We start from the raw sequence: 27118 nt of genomic DNA on the forward strand, positions 1-27118 counted from the left end.
CATACATTTATGTATGTATGTATGTAGGTATGTAGGTAGGTAGGTAGGTATGTATGTATTTTGAGAGAGAGAGAAAGAGAAAGCATGAGTAGGGGAGGGGTAGAGAGAGGGAGAGAGAGAGAATCCCAAGCAGGCTCCACACTGTCAGCAAGGAGTTTGATGCAGGGCTTGAACCTATGAACCATGAGATCATGGCCTGAGCTGAAGTAAGATGCTTAATCACCTGAGCCACCCAGGCGCCATTTCAAAGTTACTTCACATTTCTAAGTTAAAGAAAGGGAAATGGTGTTACAGGAAACAGCACCTCTATGAAAAAAATTATAATGCTCAGTTCACAATATAGACATCTCTATAGTGCTTTATAGGTTATAAAGTATGTTTGCATATATTTTCTCATTTCATCATACCCATTATCTCATTTTATCCTACACAAGCCCGTACGTTTTCTTACATTAAGGGTAGGATAATTTAACTAAGGGATATAAGGTTTCCTTCCCAGGTAATCTTACATAAAGGTCTTAAACTCTGATTAACACTTTTTGACACATCTTAAAGGATTTGACAAGGTGTAAACTCTCAGGTGGAAGTGAAGGAGCTCTGACAGAATCACATTAAAACCCCAGTGAAGCCACCAGCCTCGTTCCAAATGTCCCCGCTCTATATAGCCCTGAACTTTTATTATGATGTTTTATGTGCCGATTTCCTCTGCTAGGGAAACTAAATTCAAATGATAGAAACATATAACAATATGAAGGGAAAATCTTACCTTTCCACATTTGCCAAAAAAGTATGACAGATTTCAGGACTGAAACTGTGTGAAACTTGTCTTTTTGCCATTAAGAAAGGGCTCACTCAATGAATTAAAAGTAAATTAGATGGCTAGGGGAGTTATTTTAGAACAAATTTTTGTTAGGCACTACAGGAATTTTAGAAGTTACCTAATTGTAAACAATCAATATTCTAAATTATTCCTACCTCTTCATTAAAATAAGTTTTCTAAGGACTTCTCTTAGCTAACTTTTATTATTTTGTCAAAATTGGTAAAATCTAATTTTAAAATATTCTACAATTCTGAGATGAACATAAGGGAAGGGAAGCAAAAATAATATAAAAACAGGGAGGGGGACAAAACATAAGAGACTCTTAAATATGGAGAACAAACTGAGGGTTACTGGAGGGGGTTGTGGGAGGGGGGATGGGCTAAATGGGTAAGGGTTAGCATTAAGGAATCTACTCCTGAAATCATTGGTGCACTTTGAGCTAACTAACTTGGATGTAAATTTAAAAAATAAAATAAAATAAAGTAAAATATTCTACAATTCTGAATGTTTACTCATTCAGAAAACCTTTTCTCATTTGTCTGAATTACTGTGATTTTTTTCCTACATTTTATTTATAACAGCTAATCAATATAGAAGAGGCAACATCTTTCAACTTATACCTGCAAAAACTAATAAGCTTGTATTTCAACACAAGCAAATTATCAAGTGGTCACCCTTAAATTTCATAACCTTTTAAATCTGACCTTTGAAAGTTCTTATCATTCCTCTCAAATTAAGGGCAGAATGACCTTAATCAATCACAATTCTACAGAAAATAAGAAATAATGCTATTGAAATTGTGTAAGCATAAATCAGAGCTTTGATTCAGGTGGAAAGTGTCTGTGTGTTTTGTGTGCGTGCATGTCCTCAATTTACTTCCTTACAACCGATTAGAGCAGAAGAAATTTGGGTTATGAGTCTTTTCTACCTGAAGCAGAAATTCCTTTCAAGAGAAAAACAACCAAATGTCATACGAATTTCAGTTGACCACAAACATGGGTTCAAGTACAAATGACATGCACATCAGGTGTTTATGACTGGATTTTCCACTTGATTCAGAAAACTTGAAGAAAACAGTCTAACAGGGAAGACTCATTTAGTTGAGTCCACCTGAGTTTATTTAAGCCTAAATCTTTTGAAAAGGAAACAAAATAAAACCAATACTGGCTTTTTATAATGCAGAAACAGGACATTAGAACAAACAGTTGAATGCATGTTTTAAAGTTCTGTCTCAACTTTAGATCAAAAGCTTCAAATTAAACACTTATTCATCAATCATTACTAGCAAAGCTATAAACATCTACAGCAATGGAAATACTACAACTGGACGCCTTTTGTTCAGCTGAGGAGTCTTGTTGTGAAAACAGTGTTTTGATGACAGATTTTTTTAAATGCAGAAAAGGCAATAATAGATGTTCACGTTATTTCTTTCTGGGGACTAAGGGTTAGTGGCCTATAAGTCTCTTCCCTGAAGTCCCTTGTATTAGATATTTCACAAACACTGTAAAAAATTAAAAGCTGTTTGATACAAAAGATACTGATCACAAGTCAATATGCATTACCTTAAGTTTGAAAGTAAAAACACGGGAAAAGTGAAGGAAAGAAAATCAACTACTTGCACTACTTCTTACTTGCAAATCTGAAGGATAACATACTCTGTACAGTGGTAACTAACACTTACAGTGAAAAAAACTGTAACTGCAAACAGTCAACAAACTCAGAAACTCAGACACTGTAAAGGATATTTATGGTATGCTCTCAAACCAGCCAATAATAACGAAATTGGAAATAATTAACATTTATCTAGTCTGTAAGGCATTTCCATATACAGTATCTGGTTTCATTTTCACAAAAACCTGATGAGGTAAGTAGTTATTTCCCCTTGACAGAAATAAAGTATAAGAATTATAATGCAGAGCCACACCTACTGACTACAAAAGCTGTGATCTTTCCAACATTCCTCATTGCCTCGTGTGTAGATAAACCCAATACATGCTTGAAGAATGTGTGTTTCTTTGTGAGACAATGGCTTAGAATGACATTTTGGATTAGGACTATTGTGGTAAAAATTACAAGTGACTAAGAAAATAATCTGGTGGCCAGTGCATATACGAAAACTCTGATAATACATGAGCCACTGTGGGTTAAACCAAGATGCACTGATGTGTTCTGAGAGATCAGTATGGTGGGGAACAATTTTCATATCATTCACACAATTTTTCTTGAAGTCCCCATCACTTCTAAGACATTTCTTAAAGCAAGGAGGAAGGATGAAGGAATGATGGATGGATGGATGGATGGATGGATCCATTCTATGAAGGACCCAGTACTATATTTCCACACTATCCTGACCTTTGGCATCCCTGAGCTAGAACAAAGTCACTTCTATTATGTAGGGAAATTACGACTTATAGGTAGAGCTTAATTCGGAATACATACATGAGTTTACTAGAAATATTTACCAAACACCTGCTCTGTTCTCAGTATTTAGACCTATTTAGGGCACTGGGGGAGATTCAGACATGAATAAGATATGGACTTAAAGTCTAGAACAGGGGTTGACAAACTTTTTCCGTAGAAAATGAGACAGTAACTATTTTAGGCTTTGTGGGCAATGCAGTCCTTATTGCAAATACTCAACTCTACCATTGTAGCATGAAGGCAGCCATAGATAACACATAAATAAATGGGTGTGTTCCCAGAAGACATTATATATAAAAATGGGTGGTTAACTGGATATGGCCCACGGGCCATAGTTTGCTGATCCTCAGGTTAGAACGAGTGATAGGATGTTGCCAACTCCACTCTCCTCAATACTCCACTCGACACAGCTGTCAGAGTGAGCTTCTGTTTTAGCACTATGTCACTGCTATTCTTAAAACTCTTCAATGGCTTAGCACTACTCACAGGAAAAAAGTCCATACTTCTTAGCACAGTATAAAAGGCTCTTTGTGCTCCACTCCCTGCTTTAGTCTCCTGACTTGTTCCTCACACGTCTCTCTCTACCTCCCCTCCGCTACCTTTTATGCTGAAGCGATACTGAATTACCCTAAGACACCATGCTATTTTGTGTCTCTGTTCCTTTGCCCTCTACCTAAAATGTCCTATACCACCAAGAAACACATCCGCCCAGAAATTCCTCTGTGAAGCATCCTCTCACCCCAAGTTGACCAGCTCTGACATGCTTTCACTTCCTTAACTCTCCTGTACTTTCTGTTCCTGAATGGGGAGATTAAACTGTGAGCTGCTCAGGGGCAGGCGGTTGGTTTACTTCTTTCAGGTGTAGCATTAACTGCCAGCACAGCGTCTGGCAGAGGGTAGGTGCCAAATTAATCTACAGTGAACCAAAGTCAACTGAAGGTACCACAAAGCGACACATTACTACTTCAAGAAGGAAGACAATACAGACTTCTTGAAGGAGAACAATCAGGAAAGGTTTGAAGCAAGTGGTGGCATGTGAACTAGGTATTCAAAAGGTAAGTAAACGCAGACCGTAAAGACTTCTGCAAAAGCAAAAAAGTGAAAAAATAAATTAATGTCTGATGACCAATGAGTAGTATTGCAGTTTGGCTGAAGTATGGAGAAGACCTGGGAACACATTTGGAAAGGTTAGTTCGGGGTCAGATCTAGAGGACTTTAAAGATCTGGCTAAGAAGTCTGTACTTTGTGCTGAAAGCTTCTGTAGGGCACAACAGTATGAGACAGGAAGACTAATCCAACAGAAGGTGGGTAGAAACTGAAAGACACCTGCCAAGACAGAAGCGACATTTGCCAAACGACTTGATGTAGGACACGCTGGAGTGACAGGAATTAAAGAGAATCCTGAAGTTTAAAGCCTGGGAAATTGGGATAAACAGGAACATATGAACAAGAAGGAAAGTAGCTTAAAAAAAAAAAGACAGTGAATTTGGTTTTGGAATATTAAATTTGAGACCTGATAAAACACCCAGGTAGAGATATTTAGTATAAATCTGAAAGTGGGAGAAAGAGACTTTCAAGAGATGAGACGTCAACCTGGGAGTCATCCATCCATCTAAAGAGGAGAAGGAATGATAAAGATTCGAAAGCATTTTATCAACATAAAAGTATCCTCGTATGTATTTCTATCATAATATCAATAACATTATTATACTAATTTGCAAACAGGTCCATCTGCTTGACTCTAAATTCCTTGAGAGGCGAGGTCACGGAGCTCGTGGCTCCATGAGAGACATGGCCAAACATCTGATGATGTGTCACCAGCTTAATCGTCAGAAAATAGCAGGTGTTCGGTGTGTGTGCTGAATGAAGCAGCCCCCATAATTCTAGCATTGTAGAGAACACAATTTCCTATGACACGTTACGACATAGCACAAACATTAAAAATAAAATCCTTCGAAATCTTCATCTTCACATGTCTGTGTCGGATGGCGTCAATCGAAGGCAAATGTGTCAGTGGTTACCATGGGGCAGATGCCGCCATTACATTTCTTCCTGCTACTCTGAAGATCTGGCAACCAACTACTCCTATTTTTACCATGTCTCTTCTCTATCAAAAGTCAGCATTACCACAGCCCTTGGCACATGTAAGAGGAAAGAATACTGACACAGTATTTATAGAGCTGCAGGCTCCTAATTTGTTAGTGATCTTACTGACCTTTTTTTTTTTTTTAATGTTTATTTATTTATTTGGAGAAAGAGAGAGTGCACGTGAGTGGGAGAGGGGCAGAGAGAGAAGGAGAGTCAGAATCCCAAGCAGGCTCCATGCTGCCAGCGCAGAGCCCGACGCAGGGCTTGATCCCATGAGCCCGTGAGATCGTGACCTGAGTCAAAATCAAGAGTCGGGTGCTCCACCGACTGAGCCCCCCAAGCGCCCTGATTTTACTGACCTTTATGTGTCGGTTCATAGCAGTGGACTGTGCCGCCCGCACCAGACCCTCCAGTTCAGCACCGCTGAAATTCTTGGTCTCTACAGCCAGTTCTTTAATGTCTACATCAGCAGAGAGTAACTGATGCCCTCTCATCCTTGCTGTGTGGATGTGAAGGATCTGTAGTCGACCCTTCTCATCTGGTAAGCCTGATAAAATTGAAAATGAAATAAAAATTATTATAATCCTAATGCTTTTCTGATAGGTACTTAAGCAGGTAAACCTGTGCTCCTCACGACATACAACTTTTCTATCTAGTGTTAAGTTACATGACTTTGCTCTTACTAATGAACTCTAAACATACACCCTTCTCCCAACCGGTGACAGACCTGCTTACCTATCTCCATTTTAACTTCCAGTCTTCCAGGTCGAAGGAGAGCCTCATCTATCAGATCTGGTCTGTTGGTCATTCCTGAGCACAAATTTTAAAACAAAACAACAAAGTTCAAAAATAAGATAAAATGTCCCTTCAGTATATGTAAGAATAATGATTTCTCAAACAAGCTAAGACATTTTATAAACATCAAATAGAAAGTCAATTATTCTCAAATAAAAATATGATTTGTTCTTGATCTGTTCTAATGAAAATACCTGAAGACTCTGCTTTGGTATTTCACTCCACTGCCAATGAAATATAAATGTAATGAAAACTTCAAATATTTAAAAAGGGAATGTAAGGTTCAGAGAGGATAAGTAGCCTTTCAAAGTGAGAGAGGGGCAATGTATGTGAATGTAATCTGTCCAACCTCAACGTCCCTCTCCTTTTCCGTAGGCCAATGGTTTTCAACCTTCCTAAGCAGCAGAAGTTTTGTTTTGTTTTGTTTCTAAAGTCACCTTAAGAAGAATCTCAGTACAGGGGCATCTGGGTGGCTCAGGTGGTTAAGCGTCTGACTTCAGCTCAGGTCGTGATCTCGCGGTTCGTGAGTTCGAGCCCCACGTTTGGGCTCTGTGCTGACAGCTCGGGGCCTGGAGCCTGCTTCGGATTCTGTGCCTCCCTCTGTCTCTACCCCTCCCCAGCTCATGCTCGGTCTGTCTCCCTCTCTCAAAAATAAATAAAAACATTTCAAAAAAAAGAAGAAGCAAGAAAGAAAGAAGGAAGAAGGAGGAGGAGGAGGAGGAGGAGGAGGAGGAGGAGGAGAAGGAGAAGAAGAAGGAGAAGAAGAAGGAGAAGAAGAAGGAGAAGAAGAATCTGAGTACATGAAGCAATTAAAAGAAGTTACCACTGGGATACATGATCTGAAGCTCACTCACAGACCCTGAGGCACCTCTGGGGCCCCTGGAGGCCTACAGGATGCAATTTGAAAACCACTGCATTACACTCTGCTGTCTTTTTCACCTTTGAGCTGTAAGCATACACCCATGAGTCACTAAAACCCATCTTTTATTTGTCCTATTAAGGCTAGACATTAAAACAGTCAAATTCTTCAATATCACTTGATTCTAATTTGGAAACATGGGCAGTACAGTGTAATTACAACCTGCTCAGATCTTAATTCAGAACCTATTTATCTCACGTTTTTGAAATCACAGAACTTTTGTTTTTTTAAAGCAAACATACCAATGACTAAGATGTTGTTCAGCTGCTCTACCCCATCAATTTTGGACAGCAACTGGTTGACGACAGTGTCATGAACTCCTGTGCTACCAGCCATGCTCCCTCTCTGCTTGCAGATGGCATCAATTTCATCAAAGATGATTATGTGCAAGCCACTGTTAGCACCAAGCTAGAAAGGGAAGAAATTATATTAAAGGTCATAACTTGAATATATTATTAAACAAACTAATTTAAAAAAAGCAAAACAAATCTTCCACAGATTGATTTTGCTGCATTTTGACTAACAGATACAGAAAGTATAATCAATCATGGCTGCTGTGCTCTCAAAGGCATTCCAGAACCTCATATTTAATAGCCATAAAACAAAAATACACATTATTTGCTGATGAATGTGAACAGCCCACCAAATAACAACCTGTTCAATGACACACATTTCTTCTCTCACTATTTGAAAGAAGAATTCATAATTATCAGATCCATGTCTTAAGTCAGTGCAGGGCAACTCCCTCCCATTTTCCCTGGGTTTTGGTGAGAGAACTATCCCAGCTGCAGCAGGTTTAATGTTTGTCACACTATATGGCTGTGAACAGCAGCTCCACTCGGAGGCCACCTGGAAAGGGGGCAGATGAGGGAAGGAAGTGAGCACGATTCACATTCTGTTACATCACATGAAAACAGATTACTTCTTCCTAACAGTAAAGTGAGAACAGAGACACAGTTTATAGAAGGTATAGTCAAGGGGGTGCTGTTTCTTCTGCATAGTGATGTCTGTTTGAGTTTATTGAATATAGAGTCATTATTACAAGAAAATAATTTTATGTACTGTGAACCTTTAACAGATGCAAATACTTCCAAATGCTAATAATTCACTAGGTTAAGTTAACATGGACCTTCTAACAATTTATAGTCAAGTATTTAAGTCTCCCATTAGGAACCAAAGAAGGAAGTATACTCTATACATTTTCTTTTCTTTTTTTTTAAACAACAAAAACAACAAAAATAACCCATCAGAGATTAACAGAATATGTGAAAACTTGACTTACATATGGTTAATATAAATGATGGGTACATGTGATTCAGGATTAGATATGGTTGGTATTCATTAACCCTCTAAAAAGGATAAAATATTTTTAATATTTACTTCATTATAAAAGCATTAGATACTAACTGAGCAGAAGTTGTAAAACAAATAGAAATAAGTTAAAAATAAACTATGTCCTATCATACCTATGATATATACTATATAATACCTAAAGATAAATGCTGTTAACATTCTCTAGATTTATTTTTATATTTTAAATTTATTTTAGTTAAAAAATTGGGAGCTCACTGAATCTTGTATTTTCTTGAATACTAACTATTCTTTGAAAACTATTTAGGGCGCCTGGGTGGCTCAGTGGGTTGAGCATCTGACTTTGGCTCAGTCATGATTGGAGTCGGAGCCTGCTTCGGATTCCGTGCCTCCCTCTCTCTCTGCCCCTCCCCTGCTCACGCTCTGTCTCTGTCTCTCTCTCAAAAATAAACAAACATTAAAAAATTTTTAAAAATGGGAATGCAAGCTGGGGCAGCCACTCTGGAAAACAGTATGGAGGTTCCTCAAAAAACTAAAAATAGAACTACCCTACGACCCAGCAATTGCACTACTAGGCATTTATCCACAGGATATAGGTGTGCTGTTTTGAAGGGACACATGCAGCCCCATGTTTATAGCAGCACTATCAACAACAGCCAAAGTATGGAAAAAGCCCAAATGTCCATCGATGGAAGAATGGATAAAGAAGAGGTGATATATATATACAATGGAGTATTACTCAGCAATCAAAAAGAATGAAATCTTGCCATTTGCAACTACGTGGATGGAACTGGAGGGTATTATGCTAAGTGAAATTAGTCACAGAAAGATAAATATCATATGACTTCACTCGTGTGAGGACTTTAAGAGACAAAACAGATGAACATAAGGGAAGGGAAACAAAAATAATCTAAAAACAGGGAGAGGGACAAAACAGAAGAGACTCATAAATATGGAGAACAAACTGAGGGTTGCTGGAGGGGTAGTGGGAGGGGGGATGGGCTAAATGGGTAAGGGGCACTAAGGAATCTACTCCTGATATCATTGTTGCACTATATGCTAACTAATTTGGATGTAAATTTTAAAAAATAAAAAAAAATTAACACAAGAAAAGTATTTAAAACTGTTATTTTTGTTTCTATTTGCAAAATACATGATTATAGGAAATGTGGAAAAATACTAAAAAATGTAAAGAAATCACAATCATCCAAAATTCAACTAGCTGGAAATAACTCCTATTATTAATCTGGTGCTATGTAAGTAGTTTGTAACCCTTTTTTCAGTCCAGATAGTATCTTCAGCCCTTTCACATAGCTATAAATACAACTATACCATATGCAGACAAAGAAACTGCAGAAGATAAAGGTCAATTTTACTTCATAATAATAAGACTGCAGTTAGGTCAGCGAGAAACAATGGTACATAAATAAGGTAAACAGAATCTGTAAGTTTATTTTGGTAATGGAAGTGGTGATGACTAAAAAAGCAAAGTTCTACTCTTCCCTCTCTTTCTCTCTGTCCCTCATGGGATTCTCTCTCTCTCTGCCCCTCGATCATGTGCGCCCTCTATCTCTAAAAAAAATCAGAAAAATAAATATAAAATAAAATAAAATAAAAAAACAAAGTCCTAGATTTGATTTTTTTTTTTTTAATTTTTTTTTTTCAACATTTATTTATTTTTGGGACAGAGAGAGACAGAGCATGAACGGGGGAGGGGCAGAGAGAGAGGGAGACACAGAATCCGAAACAGGCTCCAGGCTCTGAGCCGTCAGCACAGAGCCCGACGCGGGGCTCAAACTCACGGACCGTGAGATCGTGACCTGGCTGAAGTCGGACGCCCAACCGACTGCGCCACCCAGGCGCCCCTCTAGATTTGATTATTGCCTGCATGTGGAAGGGGGAAGTGACAACAAAGATAAGAAATACCTTGTAGTTAGGATAAGAAAGATGCAGAATGAAAAGACGCAAAAGAAATTTTTTTTAAAGTTTCTACTATGATAATATTAAAGTGTCAACAGAACATCTAATTAGAAATGTCCTCCAGGGGCATCTGGATGGCTCAGATGGCTCAGTTGGTTGAGCATCCAATTCTTGACTTCAGCTCAGGTCATGATCTCACGGTTTGTGGGTTCGAGCTCAGCGTAGGACTTTGCACTGACAGTGCAGAGTGTGCTTGGGATTCTTTCCCTCTCTTTCTGCCCCTCTCCCCCCTCAAGATAGATAGATAGATAGATAGATAGATAGATAGATAGATAGATAAATAAATAAAACAAACAAACATTTTATATATATATATGTGTGTGTGTGTATGTATATATATATATATATATATATATATATATATATAAAGAAATGACCATGACCTCTAGAAAAAAAAAGATACATGCAACTAGACAAAAGAGAGAAAGATAGATCTGAAAGTCATCTACAAGCAGTAGAGAAGAATCTAGTGGCAAACTAGATTCTGTAAGAAGATGAATCATATAATCAAACTGGAGAAATATAAAAGCAAGAAGGTTCTGGGCTGCAATACCATATGATGTCTACAGTAAAGGCAACCTGAAGAAAAAGAGAATCAGGAAAACATCACAAAGATGAAAGATGAAATGTTACATCAGAAGTAGGAAAAGAAAAACAGTTCCAAAGCTGAAATTAGACTAGGTCTAAAACAAACCTGAATATGTAAAGTATTTTTTAAAATCACAAATAGATAAAATACTCTATGATCCAGAAATTCCACTCCTTGGTATACAGCAGCTCTCCTCATAATTGCCCCAGACTGGAAACCCAAATGCCCTTAAGTGGGTGAATGGATAAACAAACTATAGTACATCCATACAATGGAATTTTACTCAACAATAAAAGGAGATGTCTGATACATGCAACAACTTGGATGTATTTCAAAGGCAATATGCCAAGTGAAAGCCAGTCTCAAAGGTTACATACTACGATCCCATTTATATGACATTCTCGAAAAGACAAAACTTCTAGGGATGGAGAACAGATTATTAGTATCCAGGAGTTATTAGCAAAGGGCGAGTGACCATAAGGAGACAGCATGAGGGAATTTGAGTAGGGGTGGGGGGGTGATGATAAATGTTCCATATCTAGACTTTGGTGATGGTTACATGAAACTATACATGTGTTAAAACTCATAAAACTGAATACTAGAAAAGTCAATTTTACTTAATAATAATAAATTTTTAAAAATAAAGTATCTTATAATACTTATACTTCACTATGCATATTTGGAATATTGTTCACTCTTTATTGCAATTCTATGCAAGATGATAGTCTTAAGTTCATCAAGGTTTCCAAAATTTAACTAGTTTTTTTTTTTCCTAAACACTACTTAAGATTGTTCTCTTTCCACCAATGTTTTAAAAACTAAATTCAGGGGCGCCTGGGTGGCGCAGTCGGTTAAGCGTCCGACTTCAGCCAGGTCACGATCTCGCGGTCCGGGAGTTCGAGCCCCGCGTCAGGCTCTGGGCTGATGGCTCAGAGCCTGGAGCCTGTTTCCGATTCTGTGTCTCCCTCTCTCTCTGCCCCTCCCCCGTTCATGCTCTGTCTCTCTCTGTCCCAAAAAATAAATAAACGTTGAAAAAAAAAAAATTTAAAAACTAAATTCAAATCTGAAAAAAAATTTAACTTATTTTCTCAATATAGTCATATTTACCGAACAGATGTCTGATGATAAGTGATAGCCTGTTGCCTAAAAAAAAAAAATTCAACACCAAAAATGATTATCTTTCTAACTGCAGAAATGACTGAGAATCAGGAATTGGAACTATACCCTCAGCTTTACCAAACACTTCTGTATGATAGGGTATTCTTGCCATATTTGGTGCAAAACAAGGTCACTGCAGTTTGCCACTAAAAAACTGAGATTCTACACTATTTCGTAAGACATTTTTATTCAAGGTTGCCTGCCAATTTATCATGAAACAAAAAGCTGCTAAAAAAAAAGTATGAATTTTGCTATCAGTGTGCCTTATGTTGCCACTGGAATCATGACTTCCTTCTCAGTCCAACCTCAAAAGTCATCTGTGTGGATGGGAAGCCAGAGACAATAGGAACACTGTAGGATCATAGGAGCAATCTGTCTTAAACATAATTCAGTATTAATTCTGACCTTTTCACAACCTTACTAATCTTGTGACCTGTCATCAAGTGCCTTCCCCAACCTAGTCAGTACAACCACATCAATTTTTACAGGTGTGTTACTTAAATAAAGGTAAGTTCTTCTTGCAATAAATTAGGAGTCAGGTAAGGAAGATGTCAAGATTAATATTCACAGATTACAGCTGACTCATCAATAAGCCCTTTACCAAAGAGTTTAAATCCTTTTTAGTTCACTGGCCTCTAGCTCTGTTCTTACCATCTGCAAAGTCTTCCGCCATAGAAACAAAGCTGATGCTGTCGCGCCCCTGGCAACTGCCTTTGATAACGGCTGTTCTATATTTAACTAGTTTGACCTATATGTAAGTGTTCATCTCCGTCAGCCTGGACTGTCCAGAATCATAGAGGTGATGCCTTTCCTTATTATGTAACACACACCTACCCTTCATGGGGTCATTAGCTGAGTATACCAAGCCCTTTCTGGATATAAGAATTGAGAAAAGGTGTAACTGAAAAAGCTGGCTAGATTAATATCTACCTAGAAATTCTTTGTCAATTCAGTTTTATCATTAACAGTGTCATATTTAAACTGTCTGCAAGTTTTAGAACAGCACCAAAGATACCTATAGCCATGTGGAAACTGTCACAACAGATTTTACAAAATGCTTCTTTACAGGACGTTTTGACTCACCTGCACCTAGTGTTTAACATTCAGTACACCATCAGGGTGCTTTAGATAAAATTTCTGTTTTCAAGTTTTTTGTTGAATAGTTTCAAATGTTTATAAATATTGGTATTTCATGACTTTTTATTAGAAGTCTTTCACAGAACAAAATGGAAAATACATTTTTAAAAACAGAATACATAGAATAAAATTCATTCTATCTTGCAATTACCATGAATCCACTGGACCTTTTTATAAATCTAAGATATATTATGCTAGTTCAACATTCTAGAAATTATGTCATCATTACTCATCAATTATTCCTAACTATCTTAAAAAAGATTAAAAGAATAAGAAAATGGAAGAATGATGGAAGTGCTCAGAGGGATAATGCAACGGTGGAAATCAAAACCCCATGACATCACCCTTCAGCTTTCTTACTGTGTTGCCCCAAGTACACCACATCTTTCAAGAAGGTAGAAAAGAAATCTGGAGACAACATCCTCCATCTTTGTTGCCTGGTTTTAGCTTTAACTGAACACAGTGGAGAATTCACATTTTTTTTTTTTTTTAATTCTCTGGCCATAACGGCAAAGAAAAGAAAACGGACAGAGGAAGCTATTTCATATTTATTAAGTGAATCCAAAGATTAACGCAGAGTGATTAGCGGCACCTAATGAAGATGGTGAAAATCATCATTATAAGTAAAATCTCAGAGTCTGTTCCCTCAGATGTTATCCTGCATAAGTTTTCTCAAACTCAAGAATGAGTGAATATTTCTAAGGACCAAAAAAAAAAGGCATTTTCATCTAGTTACTTATTAAACAAAAATCTTCACAGTGCAATATTTTGTGACAAAAAACTAGACCATCTCATTTTTCTAAAAGGACACATGACAGTATTCTTTCATCTTTTATTTCATCTGAGCATCGCAATTTCCTTGATATGGTTTCAAATAGACAGATGCTGAAGACAGGTATTATAGAGAGATAATGAGAAGAAACAGGTGATACAGACATTAAAAATCTGATTGACCAATCTAAAAGGTGTATACAAGTTTCAAAATGAAAATGTTTTGCAACTATGGAGCACCTGGTGGCCATCCTCTCTTCAACAAAATGAAGACTTTTAAAAAAATTTCTTAAGTACTGTGTCTTGCCAATGCGAGTATAAGAAAAACCAGAAGTTATGATAAGCTAGACTCTGTTAGAGGTGTATTTAAAACAGAATCAGGGGGCGCCTGGGTGGCGCAGTCAGTTAAGCGTCCGACTTCAGCCAGGTCACGATCTCGCAGTCCCTGAGTTCGAGCCCCGAGTCAGGCTCTGGGCTGATGGCTCAGAGCCTGGAGCCTGTTTCCGATTCTGTGTCTCCCTCTCTCTCTGCCCCTCCCCCGTTCATGCTCTGTCTCTCTCTGTCCCAAAAAATAAATAAACGTTGAAAAAAAAATTTTAAAAATAAAACAGAATCAGTCTGTAGAAGTTCATGCGTGACAACTGATGAACAGTTAGTCACACTCAGGGGCTCCTGCCCATTTGGATAGATGGATACACACACACACACACACACACACACACACACACACACACGTGTATCTTCAAACCCAGGAAAATATGGAATAAAAACTTGGTTTGCTGTATTTAAGTTCTTATTAAATATTTAATAGTCTTTCACTCCCTTATATTCTTACATCTGTAAATTATTTGTAAAATACCTTAAAAATAATTTATTTTTTTTTAATGTTGTATTTATTTTTTCACAGAGCATGAACGGGGGAGGGGCGGGGGGCAGATGATCTGAAGTGGGCTGTGCACTGACAGCAGTGAGCCTGATGTGGGACTCAAACTCATGAACCATGAGATCATGACCTGAGTCAGACACTCAACTGAGCCACCAGGTGCCCCAAAAATAATTTTTAAAAAGGAATTCTTTCAACCCAGATAGTAAATGGTGGTGATGATTCTTCTTGGTATACTTGGTATTAAAAAGATTTTTGAAACAGAAAATACTGTAGTATTAGGGATGAATGGTAAAACTGAATTGGTTCTGGCACTATCTGAGGAGTTAAGATCAGTTATTGGACTTGTACCAATCCACCAGGACCCATGCCTTCTAGAACCAATGTGCCTTAAAAGGCCAGAGACTTGAACACATGAACAAGTGCTTAATGGGACACAGAACAGCAGGGGAGAAAACCACCTTGTGTCAGTGAAACAATTAAGCACTCAACAAGCAGACTAGGAGCATTAAAAGGTTTAAAAGGTTTAAGAAGGCAACGTTAACATTTTATTTTTACTGTCAATAAAAATAAGAGAAAGAGGGAAATGACAGGTTAGATTTGGCAAAGCTAGATTTAATAAAATATTAGATGTTATTGTGTTTCTATTATTTATATTGACCCATGTAAATCTATTATTATTCATTTTAATGTTTATATGATACCCCATTTGCTACCAAGGAAGAATCAAGATGCTTCTATTTTAACCCCCATTACAAACAGTGCAGCAATCAACATCCCGGTACAAGTCATTTTGTGCTCAAGCACCACAGTGTTTCTCTAGGGTTGCTGTTTTGTAGGAAAACTCATCGGTCATGGGGTTGCACATCTTCACGATGTTGCCAAATTCATATGCAAGATATTACCCACTTGGTATCTTCTTCTAATTCATCCTACAACTAATAACATATATGAGGCCCTGTTTCTTCACAACTTCACCAACTTTTGGTGCAATTAGTCTCTGTAAATTCTGCCAGGTTGTTTATAAAACGTATCTCATATTATGCATTTTCCTGAGCATATTTTCATTTGCTTATCTTCAGTTGGGTTCTTTCTCTGAGAAGTGCCTGTTCATATCCTTTGCCATTTTTTTTTTTTAATTGTGATGTCTGCCTTTTTTGTACATATTATACAGGAGTTACTACAGAGAAGTAATATATAAAATGCCAATTCTTTGGCGATTATATGCATTGTAAATATCCTCTCCAGTTTGAGATATCTGTATTTAGTGTAATTTGTCAGATGGAATCTTCTTATTATATTAATGTAACCAAGTTAACATTTTTTTTCCTTAATGGATTTGATTTCTGTATCTTAATAAAGAAATTCTTCTCTAGCCTCAATTCTTAAAGCTTCTGGCCTATTTCTTCCAAAAATATTTTCTCTGGCAAGTTTTAGTTTATTTTTTGCAAATCCATTCTGCAATTCTGTATGATGTGAGATAGGGATTGTATTTTATCTTTATCCAAACAGAAAGCCAATGATCTCGTCCTGATTCATGGAATATTCTTCCCCCTTTGATTTGTAATGTCATTTTTCATACAGCAAGTTCTTCTGTGTTCTATTCTGTTTCTTCGGTCTGTTTATGCAAGAACATATAAATGTCTCGATTATTACAGCATTTTAGTAAGTTGTGATATCTTCTGAAATAAGCCTTCATAATTTTCCAAAACTTTTATGGCTCCTTGAGCTTCCAAAAAAAAAAAAAAATCAAGTTGTTAAATTAAAAAATTGCTGTTAGACTTGATTGGGAAAGCATGAATTCAAAAATTAAATGACAGGACAGACCTGTCATTTTTATGATATTGTCGGTATTCTCACATGTAAACATGTTTTATCTTATCATTTATCAGCTCTTAAAAAAAGATTCTCAAAAATGTTTACAGTTTTCTTCTTTAATTTTCCTGTAAATATTCGATTCCAGGTACCTTATAATTATGACTGTTGATGTAAGTGGAAAAACTTTTTTTAAGTTACATTTTCAATATCTTCAAATTTTCTTTGAGTCTTGGCCTTCTGAAGTTTTTGAGTTTTCTTGATTCCTTTCCCAGCTCCTTCTCATGCTTTGGAAAAGCATGAAAGTTATACACAAATCTCACATACACATTTATGTTCATTAATAGTGCTATTCTCTTCCCAAATAATACAAATATCTTACATATATTTAATCTACTTCCCATGTTTTGTTCCATATTTTAGTTCTACCCTTAAAAACCACCCATATTGATGATTATTATTGTTGTTGTATACAGTGAGTGATTATTAAGTTTACCTCTTTTAAACTTTTTATTATGAAGTATGGGGTACAGAGAGGGAAGGTTCACGAAATATAAATGCATTTTTCAAGGAACCGTCACAAAACTAACATCTAGATAACAACAAGAAACAGAACAGTGCCAGCATCCTGGGAACATGTCCTCACAGCCCTTCCTCAATATCCGTCCCCTATTTTTCCCCATAGGCAATTTGATTTTTTTATGGTAATTACTTCTTGCTTTTCTTTGTACTTTACCACGTAAGCATGCATTGTTAAACATTATATTTTCATTGAACTTTATATAAATGGAATCATAGAGTATGTATTCTTTCTCATCTGGTTTTTTTTGCTCAACATTTATTTGTGAGATTCACAACTGTGCATAGCCATAGTCTATTTCTCATTACTGTGTAGTACTTCATTGTATATTTACATGCCAATTTATCCATTTACTGGATATAAAGTTCTAAGTTAAGAGTTATTTTCTTTCAACTTCTAAAAAGTAGTATTCAACCGATTTCTGGTTTCCATCATTTGTGTTGAGAAGACAGCCACCAGCTAACTGTTGCTTAGTTAAAGATAATCTTTCTTTTTTCTCTAACTGCTTTTAAGATTTTTCTGTTTTTGTCTGGCACTTTAACAAAGATTATCTATAGGAGTAAGCTTCTTTAGTATTTCTCTTGCTTGAGGTTCATGTAACTCCTGGAAACTATGAATTAATGTTCATCAGTTTTAGAAAGTTCTAAACCATTTTCTCTTCAAATACTGCTTCTGACCCATCCTCTTTTTCCCGACTTGCTGGAACTTTAAATATACTCACCAGACCTCCTCGGGGAATTTTCTATCTCTCTTCATTCCTTCCATCCTTTGTTTCTGGTTATTTTTGTCTAACATCTTTTAGTGCACTAATTCTCTCTTCACATGTGTCTAATCTGCTGTTTAAACCCATCTACTTGAGTTAATTTCAGTTGCTGAATATCTCATTACCAGAATTTCTGTTTTATTTTTTTAATGTTTTTATTTCTTTTTGAGAGAGAGAGAGAGAGAGAGAGAGAGAGAGAGAGAGAAGAAGAAGAAGAAGAAGAAGAAGAAGAAGAAGAAGAAGAAGAAGGAGGAGGAGGAGGAGACGACGACACAGAATCTAAAGCAGGCTCCAGCCTCTGAGCTGTCATCACAGAGCCCTACGTGGGGCTCAAATCCACAAACTGTGAGATCATGACCTGAGCCAAAGTCAGATGCTTAACCAACTGAGCCACCCAGGTGCCCCTCCATTTGAGTTTTTTAGTTTCCAGTGTTCTGCCAAAATTCTCAATCTTGTGTCCCTTTGAACATGGCAAGTGTAGTTATTTTAAAAGTCTATATCTGAGAATTCCAATATATGGAGGCCCAATTTCTATCACCTTTTGTTTCTCTTTCTTCAAGTGGTTTATGTCTTTGTATATCTGACTGCTTTTGATTATAACCAGGCATTTCATTTGCAAGCTATAAAAATAATTTGTGACTTTGCATGGTATTAACTTCTTCTAGGAAGGATCTATAATTCTGCTGGATGCTGGAGAGCATGAGCGATTTAGGAACTCTCAATTTAATTTTAGAGAAGTTAGATGTGATTCCAAGCTGATCTGCAGCTTTGACAGGATGTCTACTTCTGGTTAACTCTTGCTTCTGTGGTGTAGCCCTACAGGTTCCCAACCCAAACTGAGGCATGTTCATCAAGTGTCCTCTCTTCATGAGCCATGGATTGATTTTTTGCTAAAAACTTTTTATTTATTTATATTTTTAAAAAGTAGTTTCTAAACCCAATGTGGGACTTGAATTCACAAGCCTGAGATCAAGAGTCACATGCTCTTCCAATTCAGCCAGCCGGGCGCCGCCATGATGGATTTTAATCCCTGCCCCCTTATTCCCACTGGCCTGTCCAAAGGGCTGCACAGCTGTTCAGCAGATCCTTCCAGAAATGGCAATATCTCCAGAGGAACGGTAACCGTACACACCAGGACCTTTTATTCTAGGCCTCCGTTCTCCCCCTAGATCCTAAAAGTTCTTCTATGCCTTTAAGCGAAAACTTTTTCAATATTTGTTGAGTTCTTCTGGTAGTCTTCATGGCAGGCATGATTCAAATTTCCTAATATGCCACTATGAGAAGCAGAAGTTCCAGATTTTATCCACATTAGCAACCAATTTCATTGCTCAGCATTATTTCCTGTATCCTGTTTCCTTCTACGTTCAATTTCCTTCAGTCTCAACTACATCCTGCTTCACATTCTTTCAGCAAGCCTCTGTAACTAGTTAATTCTATTAGCCTTTGCCTGAAAAAATATCTTCACTTCATCTTTATTCCTGAATGAGAATTAAGCTGGGTATAAAATTTTAAGTTGACAGTTATTTTCACTTAACTGTGAAGGTATTCTTCCACTGTTGTCTGCCCTCTCTTGCTGCTGTTGAGAAGTTGGCTGTCAACAAAATGGATATCCTTTTGTATGTCATCATCACTTCTCTTTTGTTGACATTTAAGATGTTTCTCTTTTTCTTTGGCATTCTCTACTTTCACTACAATGGGTCTAGAAATAAATTAATTTTTATTTATTCTATTTGGGCTCATGGTGCTATCACAATCTAAATATTTTCTTTTATCGATTCTAGAAGATTCTCAGCCATTCTATCTTTGAATATTGCCTCTATGCTATCCTTTCTATTGGGACTTCTCATCTTAACTCTATTATCTCTACATCTCTTTCTTATTTTCCGTCTCTCTGTGCTACATTCTGGGTGATTTCTCTAGATCTATTTTTCTGTTTATCACTTCTCTTTTCCCCTGAAACTACTGGCTTTTGTTTAATACAGCTGTTGAGTTTTAAATTTTGATGATGACATTTTCCATTTATTGATGTGGCTTTCCCATGAGAATCTCTTGTGGCCTGGATTGCTGGAACATCCCCAGGGGTCTGCTTATAGCTAACAACCCCATGTTATCATTAGTCCAGGATTCATTTTTATTCTTATTTTTTTTAAGTAGGCTTCACACCCAGCATGGAGCCCAACACAGAGCTTGAACTCACAACCCTGAGATCAAGGCCTGAGCTGAGATCAAGAGTCAGGACACTTAACTAATTGAGCCACCCAGGTGCCCCTGGAATTCATTTTTAAGTTAATTTCTCAGCTTGGGAGCCCTAGACCACATAGATCAGTGGTGGTGGTTTATGTGTGTGTGTGTGCGTTTTTAAATCCTAAGCATCAGTTAAGAATCCATACTTTAGAATTCCCATTGGAGATTCCTTAGCTCCCACTCAGATAGTTAAATGTTTTTGTTATTTTGTTGTGGTCAGCAGATAATTTCCAGTCCATTCTTTTCATAGAGGGCACGACCCCTTTGAAGGTTCAGGCCCTACTCCATACCTTAAGCTAATTCAAGGACTCATTCTCTGTCTGCTAGTGGGTGCTAAAACTCAAACTCACACATTACCATAACCAAAAGTTGCAATGAATATTTTTACCACTCTAATTTTCAGAGTTTTAATATCTAGAAATCTCCTTTTCTTTCTTGAGAGATAAATTATACATTTAAAATAATTTTAGTTATATTTTATCCAGTATTTGAAGGTGTTTATAGAAGAAAAGTTTTCAGTTACCTAGTCTACTGTATTGCCAGAAGCAGAAATCCTATAGCATTGTTTTTAATTAAAAAAAATGTTTTAAGATTTTATTTTTAAATAATCTCTACACCCAACATGGGTCTCAAACTTACATCTCTGAGATCAAGAGTTACATGCTCTACAGACTGAGCCAGCCAGATGCCCCTATGGCAATGTTTTAAACATCTGTCTATGAAATAAACATGCTATATAGAGAGAGATCTATATAGATCTAAATATACATCTATATCTATCTATCTACAGAAAGATTAATTATAAGGAATTGGATAACTCAATTATGGGGGTTGACAAGTCCCAAAATCTTCAGTTGACAAGATGGAGTCATAGGAGGGCCAATGGTATAGTTCTAGTCCAAAGGCCTGATGTTTTCAGTCTGGGTCAAAAGGCAGGTAAAAACTGATGGCCCAGATAAAAGCAGTCAGGCAGTAGGAAATTCCCTCTTACTCAACAGAGGAGCAGCCTTTTTTGTTCTAGTCAGGCCTTCCAACTGACTGAATGGGGCCCACCCATATTAGAGGAGGCAATTGCTTTAGTCTGTCTACCAATTCAAATGATAATCTCATACAGAAATATCCTCACAAACACACCCAGAATAATGTTTAACCAAATGTGTGGGCACCCTGAGGCCCAATCAAACTGACATGAAATTAACCATAACAATTAGTAAACTCTGATTTAACTTTTAATTAATTTTTTTCCTAAGACCCACATCAAGCTTTCCTTTGAGGCCTAACAACTCTCACCTGTCACTCTACAACTGAGGTGACTCAATGGTAAGTAAACAAGCTGCTTTCTGCACATGGACCTTACATATACATAATTCTACAAGTCATGTGAATTTAATTTCCCCCTTTTCCAAAGGATAAATGAGTTCAAGTCTCTGAAAATAATGTGGAATAAAAGTGACACCTGAAAATAAATTCATGATCTGTTTTTGCAAAACCTTTGGCTTACACAATCATCTATCTTTGTATTGTGTATATTTGGGTAATGGCATTTGCTCCCATCATGTAAATCTCCCATAATCCCTGGTTCAGTGATATAATTTGGTACTAAATAAATTTCACCTGCATGCTTTTCAAAATACAGGTCACAGAAACAAGTTTTCCACCACAGCTTTGGGTTTCATTCATCATATTAAGTGATAACAAACTTGTACTAAGTTATATTAACATTACCCTTCTTTGCTCCTCTTCAGCATCAGCAAAGAGTTTACGAATGTTAGCCTCGGATTCTCCCACATATTTGTTAAGGATTTCCGGCCCATTGACCACTTTGGGCTCCCTTGCATTCAACATCTTGCCAATCTGTCGAGCCAAGAGAGTCTTACCACAACCTGGGGGCCCATATAACAGGATGCCTTTAACATGTTTGCAACCTAAAAAACAAAAGAAAACAGTCTTATATTAACCACCTAAAATCCAAGTGAGACATCTAAAGGAGTTTCCTTTCTTCTTCATATGAATGTTAGGAAAACTATAGTCATGCCATTAACATATAATATCCAAGTGCCATGAGCAAAACAAGAATGAACAACTAAAGTTCTTTTTTTTTTTTTTTTAAAGTAGGCTCCACGCCCAGCTTGGGTCTGAACTCACAACCTGGAGATCTAGAGTCGCATACTCTACTGGCTGAGCCAGCCAGGCACCCCTAAAACTCTTTTTTTTTTTTAACAGAGAATCCAGAAGCAATTCCTACACTAGTGCCAAAATTTGAGGGGGAAAGCTGCCAATTAAAAGTCTTTAGAAAAGTATATTTGAACTATCATTTAAAACAAATACTTTTAACTCTGAAAACATCTCTTTGACCTAAATACCTAATTAGGAACTATTACTTATTTTCCATTCTCCTTTAAAGTCAAGGAATAAAAGAGATCTGCTTTTAGGCAAATTTAACCCAACACAAATCTATTATAACACAGTAGGCTATGGAAACTGTATCTTAGTCATAGAAATTATAGGTGTACCTGTTGATACAAGCCCTTGAAGAATGGGCAAACATGTTTTGAGTTGGACTGGTATAGGCAATCCATAAGATCCAGACGGATGTCACACACTTAGTGGGTAAAGTTGAATGTCCTACTTCATGTGACTAATGCCAAGGGAGGCACACACTTTTCTCAGAGCCACCAAGATGAAGACGAAGTTTCAAAAGAATAGTATTCAATTCTTTTCTAAGCAAGCATTGCTAAATATGCTTGAAAAGGTATCAGTAACAACAGGGAAAGAGCAAGACTGGTGATTTTGACTCCCCAGGGTTTTTTTTAGCCAACTCTTCACGAGCATTTACTCCACTTCTAAGATTGCAGTGACCTGTGGTTTCAGTTTACTCGCTCTAGGAATTCCCACCTTTCCAGCAGTTTCACACTTAGGGTGCAGGACTCTTTTTTTACAAGTTTTTTTCCTTATACTACACCAAAAAGGCACTTTGTGAAATAACAATTTATTAGATTTCAGTGTCACACTCAAAACTATAGGTGAAAAAGAAAATTTCTGAAAATGGAATATACATAGTGTTTGTCCTCACTTGGAACGAAAGCCTTAAGAAATAATTTCTTTGAAAAAATATATGACAATACATTTAATAAGTCCCATAAAAGCTATCACAAGGTACAACCAACTCTACTGGGAATTTTAACTTCTGAGTAGGAAGACCCTTTGGGTTATCAGTATGGTCACTGCTTCTATATGTCAAAAAAAAAAAAGACTCTCCTTTAAAATTTTTGAAAGTAATGAGATCTGTGCTTACGGTTAGATTTATAGAGACAAGGGGAACTTAGTGGAAACCCTTGAAGGCTTACAGTCTTAACCCTTCCCTCACAGAGTAAATTCCTGTCCTGAGAATCATGGTCCAATAAATGTCTTTGCCCTTGATCCACCCTTGGAAACACAAGTAGTAGGGAGATAAGGGGATAAGCCCTGAGCTTCTCCTAGAGGCAAAAATCACAGAAGCACTGCCAGCATCCAAGCCCCTGGGACACTTTTGATGAAAACTTTAGAACCTTGCTCCTCATCTTACCCTCTGAGCCAACCGCTACCATCATGATTTGAAACGATTCACGTAAACCATAGCAGAGGGAGGTGGGCATGGTGGTGGTGAAAAACGGCACAGGATGGGGGAGCCACAAAGGAGAACATGAAGACTTACTGAGGCCCTACAAAGTGCCAGGCCTTATCCTCATCCTCCAATTTCTTAACTTTCTCCAAGTTTATCAACTACCTAACCATACTTCCTTCCATATTAGGCTATACTTTCTTTCAAGGGTTCTCAACTCCTTGGCCTTCTTCTTACACTTCTGTTCTACTCATCCCACAGGCCCTGAACACAATATGGCTTTACTGCACCTATGCATGGGCCACAGAGCACAGCCAGAGAAAATTACACCACTGTGCTGATAGGATGTCCTCACAATTTCATGCTATCCAATTTTAGTTCCACACTCACTGCTTGTCAATACTACCTGCCACCTTTTACTTGTTCTTGTTAGACCACCTTCCGCTCTCTGCACTACTTTTCCAGATCTTCCCTGCTCTGCTCTTCTCAAGTGCTACCCCACGCCATTAATTCATAGAGAAGATCTAGATTCCTGCTTCGCATACTTTTTTAAAAAAGACGAACAGGTGTGAACTCCCTTCAGCTTATTGCTTCCCTATCCACAAATTTATCTGCAGACGCATCCAATCTCCACCTCAGCACTGGTTCTCAAAGAAGAGTTCCTCTTCTCCAAGGTTTAAGTTGCAATTATTTGTTTATATACCTTCTTCTCTATTAGACCATGAACTATTCAAGGTGCTCTCTTATCCATCTGGCATCGCAAACATCCACCACAATGCCTAGCACAGAATATGTACTCTTAAATAAATGGCTAAGTAAATTGTTGACTCCTTTCCTACAAACCTCAAAGAAAATGAGGGAAAGAAGACCATTTTAAAAAATTATTTGAAGCTCTTAATTTATGAAATAGTGTTTACTTTCACAGCTGGACTAATTTAAATACCTAGAACACGTATTTGCAATGACTGGGGTTTTGCAAACTTAGCAGAGCTACATAATTTATAAATATAGATCTTCTTCAACTTACGATGAGGGCACCTCCTGATAAACCCATTGTAAGCTGAAAACAACCCGTGTGATGGCGTGGCTGTCTGGGGGTTGCAGGTTGCTGCTGCCCAGAATCACAAGAGAATTCATGCTGCCCAGCTCTAGTCCAGGAAAAGACCAAAATTCAAAACTTGAAATATGGTTTATACTGAATGCATATCGCTTTTGCACCATCATAAAGTCAAAAAAGCATTAAGTCAAACCATCACAAGTTGGGGACTGTCTGTACTAGAGTCTTAACTCTGTAACTCTGTTTTTGTACATGGAAAACGCTCGATTTAATGTGGTTTGAATTAAATCGACTCAGATTTATAAAATAAACAATTCACAAAATATTACCATGAAGTTGAAGAGAAAGAGATAAAATTTATATCCATGGAACTTACTGTCTACCATACAGATCTCTGAAGTGACAGAATCTATTCAATATGACACCAACAGGAATGTCATAGAAGCTCTAGCCCGTGTTAGAACTAAAATTCTTTCAGGATCTCAAGAAAGCACATCAAAAATATACATTGACATGTGAAGATTTTCAAAATCCACTTCCACAAAGGAAGCAGTTACTTGAATAAGCGGTGGAAATGGGACTTTGTTATTACTACTATTATGATAGCCTATTCTGACTTATTAAATAAGCATTGGTCTCTAATTTTAAATGAGTCATAAAAACTCTTCGTAAGTAATTCCATTCAACAAAAGTGTATTAAGCTCCTGTTTGGACTAGGCATGAAACTAGGTGTTAGGGATACAAACATGAAAAAGGCAGTCCCTACCTGCAGGGCATTTCTGGTTTAGTAGGAAAGACAGAAATAAAAATAGGTTATCTATAATATAATAAGACATTATCAGAGATATGTATGAAATGTTTTTGGAACCTGGCCAAGAGAGACAGATCCTGCCAGGGTGATGGCAGAAAATTAGGGATGGACAATAGGGGAAGAGATAAAATTTAGTGTGGGCTTTCAAGGACAGTAGGAGGTTCATGATTGGGCACGGGAGAAAAAATGGCACCTAATGAAGGAAAGTAGCATGATCAAAGGCATAGAGGTATGGACATAGAGGCTGTCCTTTCAAAACAGCCAGTAGTAACCTGTTGTGGCTATAGCCTTGGAGCGGGGGGGGAGGGGGGGGGGCGGGGGGGGGTGCGGCTGGAGACGAGGCTAACAGGCTCCCAACTACAGAAGACCTTGATACCATGCCCAGGAGTTTTTAATTTGTTTTATAAAAACCTGAGGTTTTTAATCAGGGAGGGTGCACAATGAGATATGTTTAAAAACTAACTCTGGCGGTAGAGTGGAGGAAGGTCTAGAGAACAAAGATCACGGGGTACAAGTGTAGTTGGAGGAATGTTTTTAACCTTTTTGTGGGGACATTGCCTCACTGGCTGGCTCTGGATTTTTGCCAGTTAAGCTTTCATTTCCCTCCAAGTCCTTTGGAAGCACAGGAAAAAATGGGTCCAGAGGCCTTAGGAGGACACCTCCCTACTGATGCCCCAGCTTTCTCCTGAGCTTCTGCAGGGCATTAAGACCTGGCTCTGATGCTGGGAAGCCTCTGATCTGTGGCTGCTGGACTGTCCTGACTGCCAAGCTGAACTGATCCATTCACTTGTTCTTTCTTTATGTCTTACATACCCCCTCACTACTTAGAGGTGAGTGCCCTGGGCTGGTGAACTAAAAACAGCACAGAGCAGGCATGGAAAGCAGAGAAATCAGTGGAACTGACTCATTTAAATTGTCATTTTCTCTCATTCTCTTACCTTCTTCCCCATGGAATAGTCTAATGGACCTCTCCAGAAAAGTGCACATTTAAAAAAATTTTGCATGCAATTTTGAGGGTATTCTTAGGTCCTCTGAGATCTACTCATGGAATCCAAAGTTAAAACCTCTGAATGTGCTACTGAAACGATCCAGGCAAGAGACCAGAAATGGAAAGAGGCAACAGTCATAAGAAACTGTAGTAGGAGGGGCGCCTGGGTGGCGCAGTCGGTTAAGCGTCCGACTTCAGCCAGGTCACGATCTCGCGGTCCGTGAGTTCGAGCCCCGCGTCGGGCTCTGGGCTGATGGCTCAGAGCCTGGAGCCTGTTTCCGATTCTGTGTCTCCCTCTCTCTCTGCCCCTCCCCCGTTCATGCTCTGTCTCTCTCTGTCCCCAAAATAAATAAACGTTGAAAAAAAAATTAAAAAAAAAAAAAAAG

General features: G+C 37.7%; 1 protein-coding gene across 1 annotated transcript in view; it reads right to left on the reverse strand.

Moving 5' to 3' along the window:
• The window catches only part of NSF (N-ethylmaleimide sensitive factor, vesicle fusing ATPase), a 149827-nt gene that overhangs the window by 51767 nt on the left and 70942 nt on the right, over positions 1-27118 (reverse strand). Inside the window, exons 9-12 of the mRNA XM_047833305.1 lie at positions 22001-22200; positions 7287-7452; positions 6066-6140; positions 5690-5877 (exon numbers count right to left, since the gene is read on the reverse strand). Coding sequence (XP_047689261.1) covers positions 5690-5877; positions 6066-6140; positions 7287-7452; positions 22001-22200 — 629 coding nt within the window. The remainder of the gene's footprint in view (positions 1-5689; positions 5878-6065; positions 6141-7286; positions 7453-22000; positions 22201-27118) is intronic.

This window comes from Prionailurus viverrinus, chromosome E1 (genome assembly GCF_022837055.1).
Source record: "Prionailurus viverrinus isolate Anna chromosome E1, UM_Priviv_1.0, whole genome shotgun sequence".
Classification (NCBI taxonomy): Eukaryota; Metazoa; Chordata; class Mammalia; order Carnivora; family Felidae; genus Prionailurus; species Prionailurus viverrinus.